Raw genomic sequence first — 14,490 nt, 5'->3', positions numbered from 1 at the left:
CCCCTCAAAATACCCCCCCCCCCCCCCTTATTTGGTGAAAAGATTTAAGTTCTCTCTTAGGAAATTTCAAATATATACTACAGTGTTATCAACTATAGTCACTGTGCTATACATTAGATCCTCAGACCTTATTCACCTTATAGCTGAAAGTTTGTACCCTTCTACCAACTTCTGTAATTTTAAATTTTGTGTGAATACTTAGCATAATTTATTGATTTTTAAAGCTACTGTCAACTCAGTGGTTCTCAAGCACTGATTTTCAAATGTGCTGGAGGTTATCACTCTATTGTGGTGAAATGAGACAAGTAAGCACAATATAGTGTGCTGTTTATGAAGCTAATTTATTCAACCTAAGGACTTTACCCTTTTTTTTTAGGACTTCATTTTTTGATTATGTCCATTCTACTTTTTTTGGTACTTTATTAGCCTTTCTTTTAAAAATAATGTAATATAGATAGTAGGATTTTTAAAAACATACTTTTATGGCAAAATTGTCCAAAAACTTTTTTTAATACTACTGTTTTATAAAATCCCAAAGTCTGGCAACTCAAACTTAGAATAATGTGGGAGATAGGCAATTCCTCTCATGAACCTTAAAATTAATGTTGTTTAAGAATTAGTTTTGTTTTGTTTTGTTTTGTTTTAAATATGGACATATAATCTCAGTACAAGGCACTTAGGGATACTTTCTGTAAGAGAACTATGAACTATTTTTTCTTTTTTTTTTTTTTTGCGGTACGCGGGCCTCTCACTGTTGCGGCCTCTCCCGTTGCAGAGCACAGGCTCCGGACTCACAGGCTCAGTGGCCATGGCTCACGGGCCCAGCTGCTCCGCGGCATGTGGGATCTTCCTGGACCGGGGCACGAACCCATGTCCCCTGCATTGGCAGGCAGACTCTCAACCACTGCGCCACCAGGGAAGCCCAGGGCCACTCTTGTGTTATGACTACCTTTCTTCTACAGTTCTTACTGAAAAATTGTGTTTATATTTTATTCAATATTGATCTATTATTATTATGTATGTTGATTGTTAGAGAAGTCATAAAAATTTAAAAGAAGAAATTTTATAAGTAGGTCATATTTGAGAAAGAATTCTTGTGGTTTACTTTCATTTATAATTACAAATTTTATAATATTTATCTTAGGTAACTTGTAAACTATGCCAAAGCTCATCATCTTGTTTCAAAGTTACTGTTTCTGTTGCTGAGCCCTTTTCTTCTAACATTGCAAATATTCCAAGGGATTTGGTCGATGAGATTTTGGAAGATCTAGAGCATAGTGTGCCTCTCTTGGAAGTGTACCCTGTTGAAGGACAAGATTCTGATTTACATGATATTGCTTTGGCCTTGGAAGTTGTAAGGTATTAAAGTTTTTTTCTTCTGAAAGTTCAAGTTCTCATATTCAAAAAGTTAATTTAACATGTAAGTTTTGTTCATATAGGCACTTTATTTAACCTTTACTCACTGCTGAATTCAATTTTTCTATTTTTAATGAACATACTTGTAACTTTTACTTAAAACATTCTCTCTTGTGGAAGTTTGCTGTTTTTTGATCTTGCATTTTACAAAAATTGAATTTTGAACAGTTCTAGAGATAAGTAATGCTAAATTCTAGGGAATTCCCTGGCAGTTCAGTGGTTAGGACTCAGCGCTTTCATTGCCGGGGCCCAGGTTCAATCCCTGGTCAGGGAACTAAGTTCTGGGAAGCTGCACGGCGCAGCCAAAAAAACCCAAAATCCAAAAAACAAAACCACTAAATTCTGTTCATATTTAAGCATCTTAAATATATTAGATTTCATTTTTCACATTTAAAGGCATTACAAATACCTGATGTCATCATCCCCATTGTGATTGCTTCTTACAAGTTGATATAATTTGAGAGAAGCTATACATAAGCATAATACAGAATATTGGGGGCATGTTTTTGTTTTCCTAATGCTCCCCTAGCCACAGTCTGTGAAATGTGGAACATGAATTTTACAATCCCACTTCAAGAAACATCATCTTATCTGTAGTAACTTGAAATAGAATGCAGATCATCTAATGTATAAAGTTTTACTTTTAATATTAGTTCACTGAATGATCATTTTGAAATATTTTTCTTAACAATTAAGATTCATATAAAGATTTCTGACATCAGAATGTCTTTTTAATTCTAAACATGTACTGGCTGATTTTGATCACTGTCATCTCAATTTGATTTATCATAGGTTTTTTTATGACTTTCTTTGGAGGGACTGGGATGATGAAGAAAGTTGTGAGAATTATACTGCTTTGATTGAAGAAAGAATTAATTTGTAAGTATAGTTAAAAACATTCATCACATTATGTAAGATAAACATTGTAATTATACTGATACTTTTCAGGTGGTGTGATATACAAGATGGAACAATACCTGGTCCTATTGCACAACGTTTCAAAAAAACTTTGGAGAAGTATAAAAACAAGCGAATCGAGCTCATTGAGTATCAGAGCAATATTAAAGAAGATCCATCTGCAGCAGAGGCTGTTGAATGCTGGAAAAAGTACTATGAGATAGTAATGCTCTGTGGATTATTGAAAATGTGGGAAGATTTACGCCTCAGGTAATAATTTGTTCTATTTTAAATGGAAACAAAAAGATTGCATGGTCATTCTTTTATCATATCACTTGTCTTATATGTTACCCTAATTGAAATAGATTATAAAGTAGATGTCCAATTTATAAGCACAGGTGCAACTACCAATATTGGAAAATTATTTTTATATTAGTTGAATTCACTGAAATCATTGTTTTGGGTTTTTTTGATGAAAAAAATCTCATAAATCTAATCCTTTCCTTACCTTTCTTCTTTACCTTCTTAATTTTGGCCAAAGCATAAGAAAAGAGTAAGTAGACGTCATCCACATATAAAATGAAAAGTAGAGAGAGAGTTGACTAATTTGGCTGCCTCATAATTTCTTTTCTAACCAAAATAAGTTAAGTTTTTTTGATGTTAAACAAAATAATGCAGATTTAACTGGCATCATTCTCCAGAATACTTCAAAATGAATTAAAATATTTTTACATTACTGTGCAGTAAAGTATATATTTCTGTCTTTGTTTGAAATAGAGGGGAAAGAGGAATTCTTATTCATGACCCCAAAATTAATGGAAAATCTTGATTGGAGCCAAAGGACTTTTGGCTATTTCATACTAAGTTGTTAAGCTCCTTCCTTTGTGTTCCACCTTTACTCATTCTTTGCCTTAGGAATTCTGAGCCATATTTTACTTGTCTAACAATTAATTATTAGCCTAAATATTTTCTTATTCTACTTTCTTTCAAGTTTGACCTTTTTAAATTTTTATTTATTTATTTATTTTTTGCGGTACGCGGGCCTCTCACTGTTGTGGCCTCTCCCGTTGCGGAGCACAGGCTCAGCGGCCGTGGCTCACAGGCCCAGCCACTCCACGGCATGTGGGATCTTCCTGGACTGGGGCATGAACCCGTGTCCTCTGCATCGGCAGGCGGACTCTCAACCACTGTGCCACCAGGGAAGCCCTCAAGTTTAACCTTTTAAAAAAAAAAATTATTTATTTATTTGGTTGTGCCGGGTCTTAGTTGCGGCATGCGAACTCTTAGTTGTGGTGCGCATGTGGGATCTAGTTCCCTGACCAGGGATTGAACCCAGGCCCCTGCATTGGGAGTGTGGAGTCTTAACCACTGCACCACCAGGGAAGTCCCCAAGTTTGCCCTTTTTAAAAATCACTAACAATCTCATTCTAGTGCCCATTTTTGATGTTTCATTGTTAGTGGGATTCCTGTGTAACAAAATCTTAGGATTACTTTGGGGAATCAGTATAGAAAAGATTTTTGAAATCCACTTATCTAGAAATCCAGATTCAATGAAAGTTGAATTTTAATACAAGTTATCGTCACTAGACTTTATATTCTAATGGTATAGGGCAACACAGAGTCCTCTCATCTTAAAAGTTATAATCACAGAGAATCTTATTCCAGGGGTGGTGGAGTGAGTTAATTGGTCAAACCCTTCCATAGGTAACAATTATAATATCTGGAAAAATATATTAAAAGTCTTCAAATATTTTGGGGCTTCCCTGGTGGCGCAGTGCTTGAGAGTCCGCCTGCCGATGCAGGAGACGCGGGTTCGTGCCCCGTTTCGGGAAGATCCCACATGCCGCGGAGCGGCTGGGCCCGTGAGCCATGGCCACTGAGCCTGCGCGTCCGGAGCCTGTGCTCCGCAAATGGGAGAGGCCACAACAGTGAGAGGCCCGCATAACGCAAGAAAAAAAAAAAAAAAAAAAAAAGTCTTCAAATATTTTAAGGCACTAGGAAATGACCAAAAGCATCAGGAACCCGAAAGGTTTATCCTTGGAATGGGTAAGAAATGGGAACTTGTGGCATTCTGGTCTGAGGGTCATCACCAGTTCTCATAGCCCAGACAGCAAAAAAAATGCATCTTACTGTTTCAGGGTGACAAAGGACAGTGCTGGCAGAGCAGCTGGAAATTTAGTTGGGATAGTCTGAAAGTGAGAGAGCTGCAAAAGGAGTGAGACCCAAAATATGAGCATAAACTCTGCTCAGATCCTTGGCTGTCCACTAAACTTTTCTAGCAATGGCCCGGGAGAGAAATCTGGGAACTCTGCTAAATAAGGAAGTATAAGAGCAAAACATGGAAGGTGAGAGAACTGAGCAGAGATGTCAGCTGCTACATACCTCAAGGAAAACATTTTGCATTTTGAGGCCAGGCAGGTTAACTGCCTGCTAAAATACAAGACTAACAATCCTCAGAAGAACATAACACAGAGTTACCAGAGTATATTATCCAAAATCTCCAGTGTTCAACCCAAAATTAATAGATATGCAAAGAAACCAGAAATTTAGATCTATCCTCAGGAAGAAAAGAAGTTAATAGAATCTGATTTTGGGTGGGCCCAGATGTTAGATTTGTCAGACAAAGACTACAAAGCAGCTGTTATAACTATATCAGAGAACTAAAGGAAAGCATAGTGTTAATAAGTATACAGAGAATCTCAACAGAGAAATGAAAACTATAAAATAGAACCAAGGATTTCCAGATTCAGCTCTGACATGCAAAGAGCTTGTGAGTTATCAGTCCTATCCTTACAACAAGAAAAAAGCTGTACAAACTTGAAAATTACTTTCTTGGAACTATCAGAGAACTGAGGTCACAGGATAAACTGCCACCCTGAAATCTGGAGAAAGGCAAGAGTCACAGCTAAGATCTGCTTACTTTGAACAGAATCCACTAGAGCCATAAATTGTAAAAGACTTAAATGGTAATTTTGATAGATTGCTGGAGGCTGAATGTTAACGAGTATGAGAGAAACTCCTGGGGAGCTGCAGTTCTTAGGGAGACTTCATACCTTTGTGGGGTTTAACCTCCAGGAGTCTCACTAGGTTCTCAGGTGAAGAGCCAAGAAAGATGCCATTATGACAGTGGCAGGGTGAAGGGAAAAGTAACCATTGTGAAATATACCCCGAACATTTTCCATAACAAAGATCTATTCTCCAGGGGAAAAGACTTTACCAGAGCTTTTTCCCAGCTAGAGGAAGAGCATTTCCCTGACTCTAGCCCCATGTAGCCTTCTTGTCTGGGGAAAGAGGGGACTAAGAAACACTTGTGAAGGTCACAGTTTGGTGATACAGACTCAGTAAAAGCCTGAAAATCAATCATAAGAATATAGAACATTTCCTCTCTGCCGAAACTTAAAACCACACCAACAGGATTCCAGTATAATAACTGGATTATAGTTAAAAAACCTGTAAGACACAGACTCTTCCAAGAGTAGTCTTAAAGGAAGAGGAGGAGACAGAAATATGGAAACTACAGGAATTTGAAGCCTCTGACACCTAAAGCTACAACAAACAAACACAGGCTACCTCCTGGTTGGATTAATATAAAACCTCACACTAAAAGCCTATCTCCCTCACTTCCTATTGGCCAATACATCATGCGTGGGTTTCAACAAAAAATTATGATATGCTAAAAGGCAAGAAAAAACTAAGTCTGAAGAGGGAAAGCAAGCATCAGAACCAGACTCAAGTATGATTTTGGAATTAACCAAACAGGAAATTTAAAATAGCTATGATTGGGACTTCCCTAGCAGTCCAGTGGTTAGGACTGCGTGCTTCCACTGCAGGGGGCACAGGTTCAATCCCTGGTCAGGGAACTAAGATCCTGCATGCCGTGCAGTACAGCCAAAAAGAAAAACAAAAAAGCTATGATTAATATGTTAAGGACTTTAATGGGAAAAAAGTACACAACCTGCAAGAACAGATGGCTAATGTAAGCAGAAGATGGAATCTGTAAGAACAAATTAAAAAATTATGCTAGAAATCAAAGACACTGTAAATAGAAATGAAGAATACCTTTGAAGGGCTCATCAGTAGATGGGACACAACTGAGGAAAGAATCAGAAAGCTTGAAGATATGTCAATTGCATTGTCTCAGACTGAAATGCAAAGAGAAAAAATAATGAAAAAACAACAAAACATACAAAAACTGTGGAACAGTTTCAAAGAATGTAGCATATGTGTAATTGGAATACCAGAAGAGAAAAAGGAAATGCAGCAGAAAAAAAATTTAAATTAATAATGGTGAAAGGGCTTCCCTGGTGGCGCAGTGGTTGAGAGTCCGCCTGCCGATGCAGGGGACACGGGTTCGTGCCCCGGTCCGGGAAGAAACAGTGAGCAAGAAGACAGGACTCCTGCCTGCATGAAGCTCAAGGTGAGTGGATGTGAAGTGCCGCTTGTACTCATCAAGGCCTAATGGGGCTGGGATGATGAATTGTGTGACAATTTCCATCTGCCAAAAATCACGGAGGATGTAATGAATCACACCTCTCTCTCAACAGTCAGACTATGGGTTGAGGCATATTGCCTGTCAAAATAGGAAAAAGTATAACATACCAATCTTTTGGCTCTTTCTATGTATAATTTTTCATAAGCACAGATTGTTTTAGCTGGAAATGATACCTAGAATAGGCCAGTGTTGAGGGGGGAAAGGGCAAGTTCTAGAGCGGGGGTCCCTCTGGTGAGTGGGCTAGCGGGACTCCCAGGGCAGCATAGGGTCATCAGTGTTAGGTCTTGTGTATTTGCAGAGAAGGCAAGAGGAAGACAGTATCAAATATAAACTTTTTAAGCAGTAACTTTAATGAATAAAATCTCGATATTGATTTCCTTCTGCTCATTCATTGAAAAATGCCTAACATGAAAATTTTGAATACTTAGCAGATGACAGTGGTAAACTTGCCCACGGGTAAATGTTATTATCTCCTTTAGAGATATAGTCTCCACCTCCCTTTCAGATTTACCCCATTTACTTTATGATTGAATAATCCCTTTCCCTAATAAGAGATAAAGACATCTTCTTGAAAAATCAACAGAAAAAATTCCAGGGGCTTCAGAACTTTGCAAAGGTAAAAATATACTGGGTTATGCATCAGTCAGAGATGGATTTTTGAGCTTAGCTTCACAGAACTGTTACAAAAAAAAAAAAAAAAAATTCCAAGAAAGGGAAATCTATGACAGAAAGCAGATCAGTGGTTTTCTGGGAGTGGGTGTGGAGGATTGACTGCAAAGATGCATGAAGGAACTTATGGGTATGATGGGAATGTTCTATATCTTGATTATTATGATTGAGTTAAATGGGTGTTTACATTTGTGAAACCTCATAGAATGGTTCATTTAAAATGAATGTCTGTGATGTAAATTATACCTTAATAAAGGTATAATTTAAAAAATCACATATACCTTTAATTTCCAAACTAGGATTGTATGAGAAACTACTTATTTCCTGCATGTAAGATGCTTTACTCTTTGAGCAACTAGTAATTAGCTATACAGTGAAAAAAATGTATGAGTAGTTCTCTCAGAATCAAAACCAATTGCTTAAATAGGTATAAAAATGCTGAATGGGTTTGATTTTGAAATGTTAAATGAAACTTTTGCTTTGGAGGACATTGCTAGTATCTTAAAATTCAAAATTTAATAATTGGTGTCATAAATTCTTAGAAACAGTTTTCTGAAATTTTAAGCTTTACAAAAATATTAACAATTGAAATATAAGCTGAAAAATATTGGTATTAATGCTGCATCCCATTAACATCAAGCAATAATCAAAGTGCTGCAGAGAACCCAAAAGATTACACCTAAGGAGACTACTGGTAAATATGTTGAAAAAGGAGTATCCCTTTTGGCTGACAGTAATGGTAAAAGTTATACTCAATTTTTTTTTTCTTTCTTTCTTTTGATGACATTTAAATGATTGATAGGAAACAGGAACTGTAAAGAAAAGCAGAAAGAAGAGAAAGAGTGCTGAACATCAAACAGTTAAAAAGCAATGAAGAGGGAAGCTAGAATTGTTCTGCTGGGAGGCCAGCAGCCAACTATATCTATGTAGAACTTAACCTTTGAAACAAAAACAATCTGTTAAATGAACATAGTATCTCAAATTTGGCATGTCCCAAAACATTCTTATACCTCAGTATCACAGACATAACCTATCACTGCTTCAAGTGTCTACAATTCAGTGGATTATGAAAGTACAATCAAGAAAATTTCTACTGTATTGAAAAGTTGAGATGATTGTAGTGGGTTGCACACAGATTTTCATTAAAATGAAAAGATTTTAGAATTCAGAGCTTTAAACACTCAGTTATCTAAAAGATTTCAATTGTTGCATTGCTCTCAAGTTGCTCATTGCTCTCAAGAAGCTTAAAATTAGTGAAACCTATTTCTCAAAGATGCTTAGTACCAAGTTTTAATTTTCTAAGTAAGTATATGTTATCTTTTTCATGTTAATTTAATCATAAATAAATGTTTTCAACTTCAGAGTTCATGGGCCTTTCTTTCCAAGAATTCTGAGGCGTAGGAAAGGAAAAAGAGACTTTGGAAAGACTATAACACATATCGTAGCAAAAGTGATGACTACTGACATGGTAAGAAATACACTATTATTATTTGTTCATTTATATAGCTGCATATAATCAGAAAAGAAGCTCTTTGAAGGTTGGATTCTTATCTGACAGTAATGCCTTATTTCCTCCATTATGTCCAGCTCAGAGATTGGCAATTAATAGGTACTAAATAAATATATGTCAGCAACTATTTACAGAGTACTAGTCTTGTTGCCAGGTGCTATGCTAGTAGCTAAGGGAGACAAATACGAGAAATACTGCATTTGAGGGAGATACAGTTTTGAACCAGACCCACAGTCTTGCTTCTTCCATACATTTGACAAGTTTGAATTATGGTGGAGATATGGACAAGTAAATAGGCTATTACAGTTACAACACAAAATGATAAATGCTATGATAGGAGTATGTACAAAAGGCATATAAGATGGGTACATAAGCCATAGGAATTCTGGCAGTGCTGGCTGGAAGAAATAACCAGATGAAACCTGAAGGATGAGTGTAAATTTAACCAGCCCAAGAGGGGAAAGTGTTCTAAGTCAGAGTAAATATTTCTATCTCATTTGACCTCTCAGTAGCATTTCACAGCTCTCTCCTTGGAATACTCTTTTTCATTGTCTTCTGTTACAATACTTTGCTGGTTTCAGTCTGTCTAGTTTTTTTATCCTTCTGTCCTCTGAATGCTTGGAACTTATCTTTTTTCTGCACTATAATATCCCTAAGTGATTTATCTGATCTCTTCCCATGACTTCAGTCATATACACTGATAATCTAAAATGTGTATCCACAGCCCACATTTTTGTTCTGAGCCCCAAACCTCTATGTCTAGCTGCCCATTACTCATCACCCCTTGATTACCTCATGAGTACTTCAACTCAGATGTCCACAATTAAATTCATGATCTTATCCATTGACTTGTTTATATTCTAGAGTTCTCTGTTTCAGTAAATGGCACCACTATCTACCCAGTTGTTAACTGCAATCTTCTGAGAGTTAGCCTAATCCTATCCCTCATCACCTTCATGTGCCCTCTTTTATTCCTCATTAATACCATATCCTGGTGTACACCATGTTGTTTCAGAGAGCTACTGCACATCCTTTAGGTCTCAATTTAAACGTCATTTCCGTAGAAAAAGGCTTTCTCAACCTTCCAGAATACATTATACTACATATTCCCATGTACCCTGCACTTTCTCTTATTGGCACTTTTCCTTATCATGACTGTATTAAATACTTTTGTGGCTATCTCTTGCATGGCTGTCTCTTTTACTAGAATATGAGCTTCTTGAGAGCAAGGGGTGTATGTTTACCATTCATCCAATCACCTAGCATGATGCTTAGCACGAGGTAGGTGCTGAGCAGTTTTTGTTGAATTAGCAAATGAGGTCATGTTTGACAAGAGAGTATGGGGTATATGTGAAGAACTAAAAGAAGTCCAGCAAGGATGGTGTTTAATACCTAGGAGGAGAGCGGTTAGAGATAAAGCTGGACTATTAGACTGGTCTTATCTGCTATTCTACCCACTTTTATTATTTTCAACAAAATTTAACTTTCCTTTGATTTGCTTATTAGATCAGATTTTCAATAACATTAATTATTCCACCAATTATATTTGTAAACATCTTTTAAAACATCATTGTAAAGTAAGGTATAGATTTTGCTTTTATCTCCAGCCTTTTAAAATATTTTTATTTTTACTTATCTTTTTTTTGTTTTTAAATCTGTTCTTGGCTTTATTTTCCTATATGGCAGTAAGAAATTTCTTTGATTTTTATTCAGTGCTTTGCAGCCCTGTCTTCATTTGTGTAAGTAAATATCCATGAACTTCAGAGGACAGGATAATGAGAGGAAGGCTACTGTGAGAAGGCAGTATCATCAACTTCCACTTTGCTTGGATCTTTGATTTTAGATTTACCTTTGAGGTTGACAAAAAATTTTCATTTGACGGTAGCTGCAGCTATGTACATAAGCCTTTACCAATTTTCTCAACTTTGAGGATTCTTTACTTGGTGTTTTTCCTCCTCTATACTCTCTCCTTAAACAGTTTTATCCATGCCCATCATCTTTATGCTGGTGATCTTCACAAATAGTATAGCGAAAAGGCATGGACTTTGTAGTCAGGTAAATAGCCTGTCTTGGGCAAGCTGCCTAACCTCTGAACCTCAATTTCTATTTGCAGAGTGCTTTAAAAAGAGAAAAAACTGTGTACTGTTCTGATGAGGATGATGATCTCTGGAGCCAAACTGCCTGGATTCAGATTCTGGCTTTGGCATTTACTACTTATGTGATTTTCAACAAGTTATTTGCCTATTTGTGCTTTAGTTCCTCATTTGTAAAATGGGGATAATAACTTATTTCCTTATTTATAGAGCTATGAAGATTAAATGAGTTCATATATGTGATGTGCTTAGAATAATGGCCAGCACATAGTAAGTACTAAATAAATATTTTATTACTACTATTATGGCTACCACCACCACTGACACCTTATAGGGTTTTTTGAGAATGAAATGAGATGCTATGTATAAAATACCTAGCAGTGTCTTCTTTCCCTTCTTGCTTGTATTCTTTGCTGACCAACATTACTACAAGTTCTTCTCAGCATCTTTACCTTATGTCTCACTAACATACAACAGTCCTAAATTTGAACTTATTAATTTTTAAAAAATTTTTGAATTTTATTTATTTTTTTATACAGCAGGTTCTTATTAGTCATCAATTTTATACATATCAGTGTATACATGTCAATCCCAATCACCCAATTCAGCACACCACCATCCCCATCCCCCCGTGGCTTTCCCCCCTTGGTGTCCATATGTTATCTACATCTGTGTCTCAACTTCTGCCCTGCAAACTGGTTCATCTGTACCATTTTTCTAGGTTCCACATACATGCGTTAGTATAGTTTTTCTCTTTCTGACTTACTTCACTCTGTATGACACTCTCTAGATCCATCCACATCTCAACAAATGACTCAATTTCATTCCTTTTTATGGCTGAGTATTATTCCATTGTATATATGGAATATATCTTCATATATATTCGTCTGTCGATGGGCATTTAGGTTGCTTCCATGACCTGGCTATTGTAAATAGTGCTGCAGTGAACACTGGGGGGCATGTGTCTTTTTGAATCATGGTTTTCTCTGGGTATATGCCCAGTAGTGGGATTGCTGGATCATATGGTAATTCTATATTTAGTTTTGTTTTTTTTTTTGCGGTATGCGGGCCTGCTGTAGCCTCTCCCGCTGCGGAGCACAGGCTCTGGACGTGCAGGCTTAGCGGCCACGGCTCACGAGCCTAGCTGCTCTGCGGCATGTGGGATCTTCCCGGAACGCGGCACGAACCCATGTCCCCTGAATCGGCAGGCGGACTCTCAACTGCTGCGCCACGAGGGAAGCCCTCTATATTTAGTTTTTTAAGGAACCTCCATAATGTTCTCCATAGAGGCTGTATCAATTTACATTCCCACCAACAGTGCAAGAGGGTTCCCTTTTCTCCACACCCTCTCCAGCATTTGTTGTTTGTAGATTTTCTGTTGATGCCCATTCTGACTGGTGTGAGGTGATACCTCATTGTAGTTTTGATTTGCATTTCTCTAATGATGAGTGATGTTGAGCAGCTTTTCATGTGCTTCTTGGCCATCCGTATGTCTTCTTTGGAGAAATGTCTATGTAGGTCTTCTGCCCATTTTTGGATAGGGTTGTTTGTTTCTTTAATATTGAACTGCATGAGCTGTTTATATATTTTGGAGATTAATCCTTTGTCCGTTGATTCGTTTGCAAATATTTTCTCCCATTCTGAGGGTTGTCTTTTCATCTTTTTTATGGTCTCCTTTGCTGTGCAGAAGCTTTTAAGTTTAATTAGGTCCCATTTGTTTATTTTTGTTTTTATTTCCATTACTCTACCAGGTGGATCAAAAAAGATCTTGCTGTGATTTATGTCAAAGAGTGTTCTTCCTATGTTTTCCTCTAAGAGTTTTATAGTGTCCGGTCTTACATTTAGGTCTCGAATCCAATTTGAGTTTATTTTTGTGTATGGTATTAGGGACTGTTCTAATTTCATTCTTTTACATGTAGCTGTCCAGTTTTCCCAGCACCACTTATTGAAGGTACTGTCTTTTCTCCACTGTGTATCCTCGCCTCCTTTGTCATACATTAGTTGACCATAGGTCCGTGGGTTTATCTCTGGGCTTTCTATCTTGTTCCATCGATCTATATTTCTGTTTTTGTGCCAGTAGCATATTGTCTTGATTACTGTAGCTTTGTAGTATAGTCTGAAGTCAGGGAGCCTAATTCCTCCAACTCCGTTTTTCTTTCTCAAGATTGCTTTGGCTATTCAGGGTCCTTTGTGCCTTCATACAAATTTTAAGAGTTTTCGTTCTAGTTCTGTTAAAACTACCACTGGTAATTTGATAGGGATTGCATTGAATCTGTAGATTGCTTTGGGTAGTATAGTCATTTTCACAATATTGATTCTTCCAATCCAAGAACATGGTATATCTCTCCATCTGTTTGTGTCATCTTTGATTTCTTTCATCAGTGTCTTATAATTTTCTGAGTACAGGTCTTTTACCTCCTTAGGTAGGTTTATTCCTAGGTATTTTATTCCTTTTGTTGCAATGGTGAATGGGATTGTTTCCTTAATTTCTCTTCTGATCTTTCATCATTTGTGTATAGGAATGCAAGAGATTTCTGTGCATTAATTTTGTATCCTGCAACTTTACCAAATTCATTGAAGAGCTCTAGTAGTTTTCTGGTGGCATCTTTAGGATTATCTATTTTTAGTATCATGTCATCGGCAAACAGTCACAGCTCTACTTCTTCTTTACCAACTTGTATTCCTTTTATTTCTTTTTCTTCTCTGATTGCCGTGGCTAGGACTTCCAAAACTATGTTGAATAATAGTGGTGAGAGTGGACATCCTTGTTTTGTACGTGATCTTAGAGGAAATGCTTTCAGTTTTTCACCATTGAGAATGATGTTTGCTGTGGGTTAGTCGTATATGGCCTTTATTACGTTGAGGTAGGTTCCCTCTATGCCCCCTTTTGGAGAGTTTTTATCATAAATGGGTGTTGAATTTTGTAAAAAGTATTTTCTACATCTATTGAGATGATCATATGGTTTTTATTCTTCAGTTTGTTAATATGGTGTATCACGTTGATTGATTTGCATATATTGAAGAATCCTTGCATCCCTGGGATAAATCCCACTTGATCATAGTGTATGATCCTTTTAATGTGTTGTTGGATTCTGTTTGTTAGTATTTTGCTGATGATTTTTGCATCTATATTCATCAGTGATATTGGTCTGTAATTTTCTTTTTTTGTAGTATTTTTGTCTGGTTTTGGTGTCAGGGTAATTGTGGCCTTGTAGAATGAGTTTGGGAGTGCTCCTTCCTCTGCAATTTTTTGGAAGAGTTTGAGAAGGATGGGTGTTAGCTCTTCTCTAAATGTTTGATAGAATTCACCTGTGAAGCCATCTGGTCCTGGACTTTTGTTTGTTGGAAGATTTTTAATCACAGTTTCAATTTCATTACTTGTGATTGGTCTGTTCATATTTTCTGTTTCTTCC

The 14,490-nt window shown here is 36.9% G+C and overlaps 1 protein-coding gene across 1 annotated transcript in view; it reads left to right on the top strand.

Annotated features, from left to right (window-relative positions):
* Window positions 1-14,490, top strand: part of SHCBP1L (SHC binding and spindle associated 1 like) — a 40,702-nt gene that overhangs the window by 9,567 nt on the left and 16,645 nt on the right. The window contains exons 3-6 of the mRNA XM_007450133.1: window positions 1,145-1,359; window positions 2,209-2,295; window positions 2,365-2,583; window positions 8,837-8,942. Coding sequence (XP_007450195.1) covers window positions 1,145-1,359; window positions 2,209-2,295; window positions 2,365-2,583; window positions 8,837-8,942 — 627 coding nt within the window. The remainder of the gene's footprint in view (window positions 1-1,144; window positions 1,360-2,208; window positions 2,296-2,364; window positions 2,584-8,836; window positions 8,943-14,490) is intronic.

The sequence above is a fragment of the Lipotes vexillifer genome, unplaced genomic scaffold (assembly GCF_000442215.2).
Source record: "Lipotes vexillifer unplaced genomic scaffold, Lipotes_vexillifer_v1.1 scaffold97, whole genome shotgun sequence".
Classification (NCBI taxonomy): Eukaryota; Metazoa; Chordata; class Mammalia; order Artiodactyla; family Lipotidae; genus Lipotes; species Lipotes vexillifer.
The sequence above is the reverse complement of the archived record's forward strand: the minus strand, read 5'-3'. Positions and strand labels throughout refer to the sequence as shown.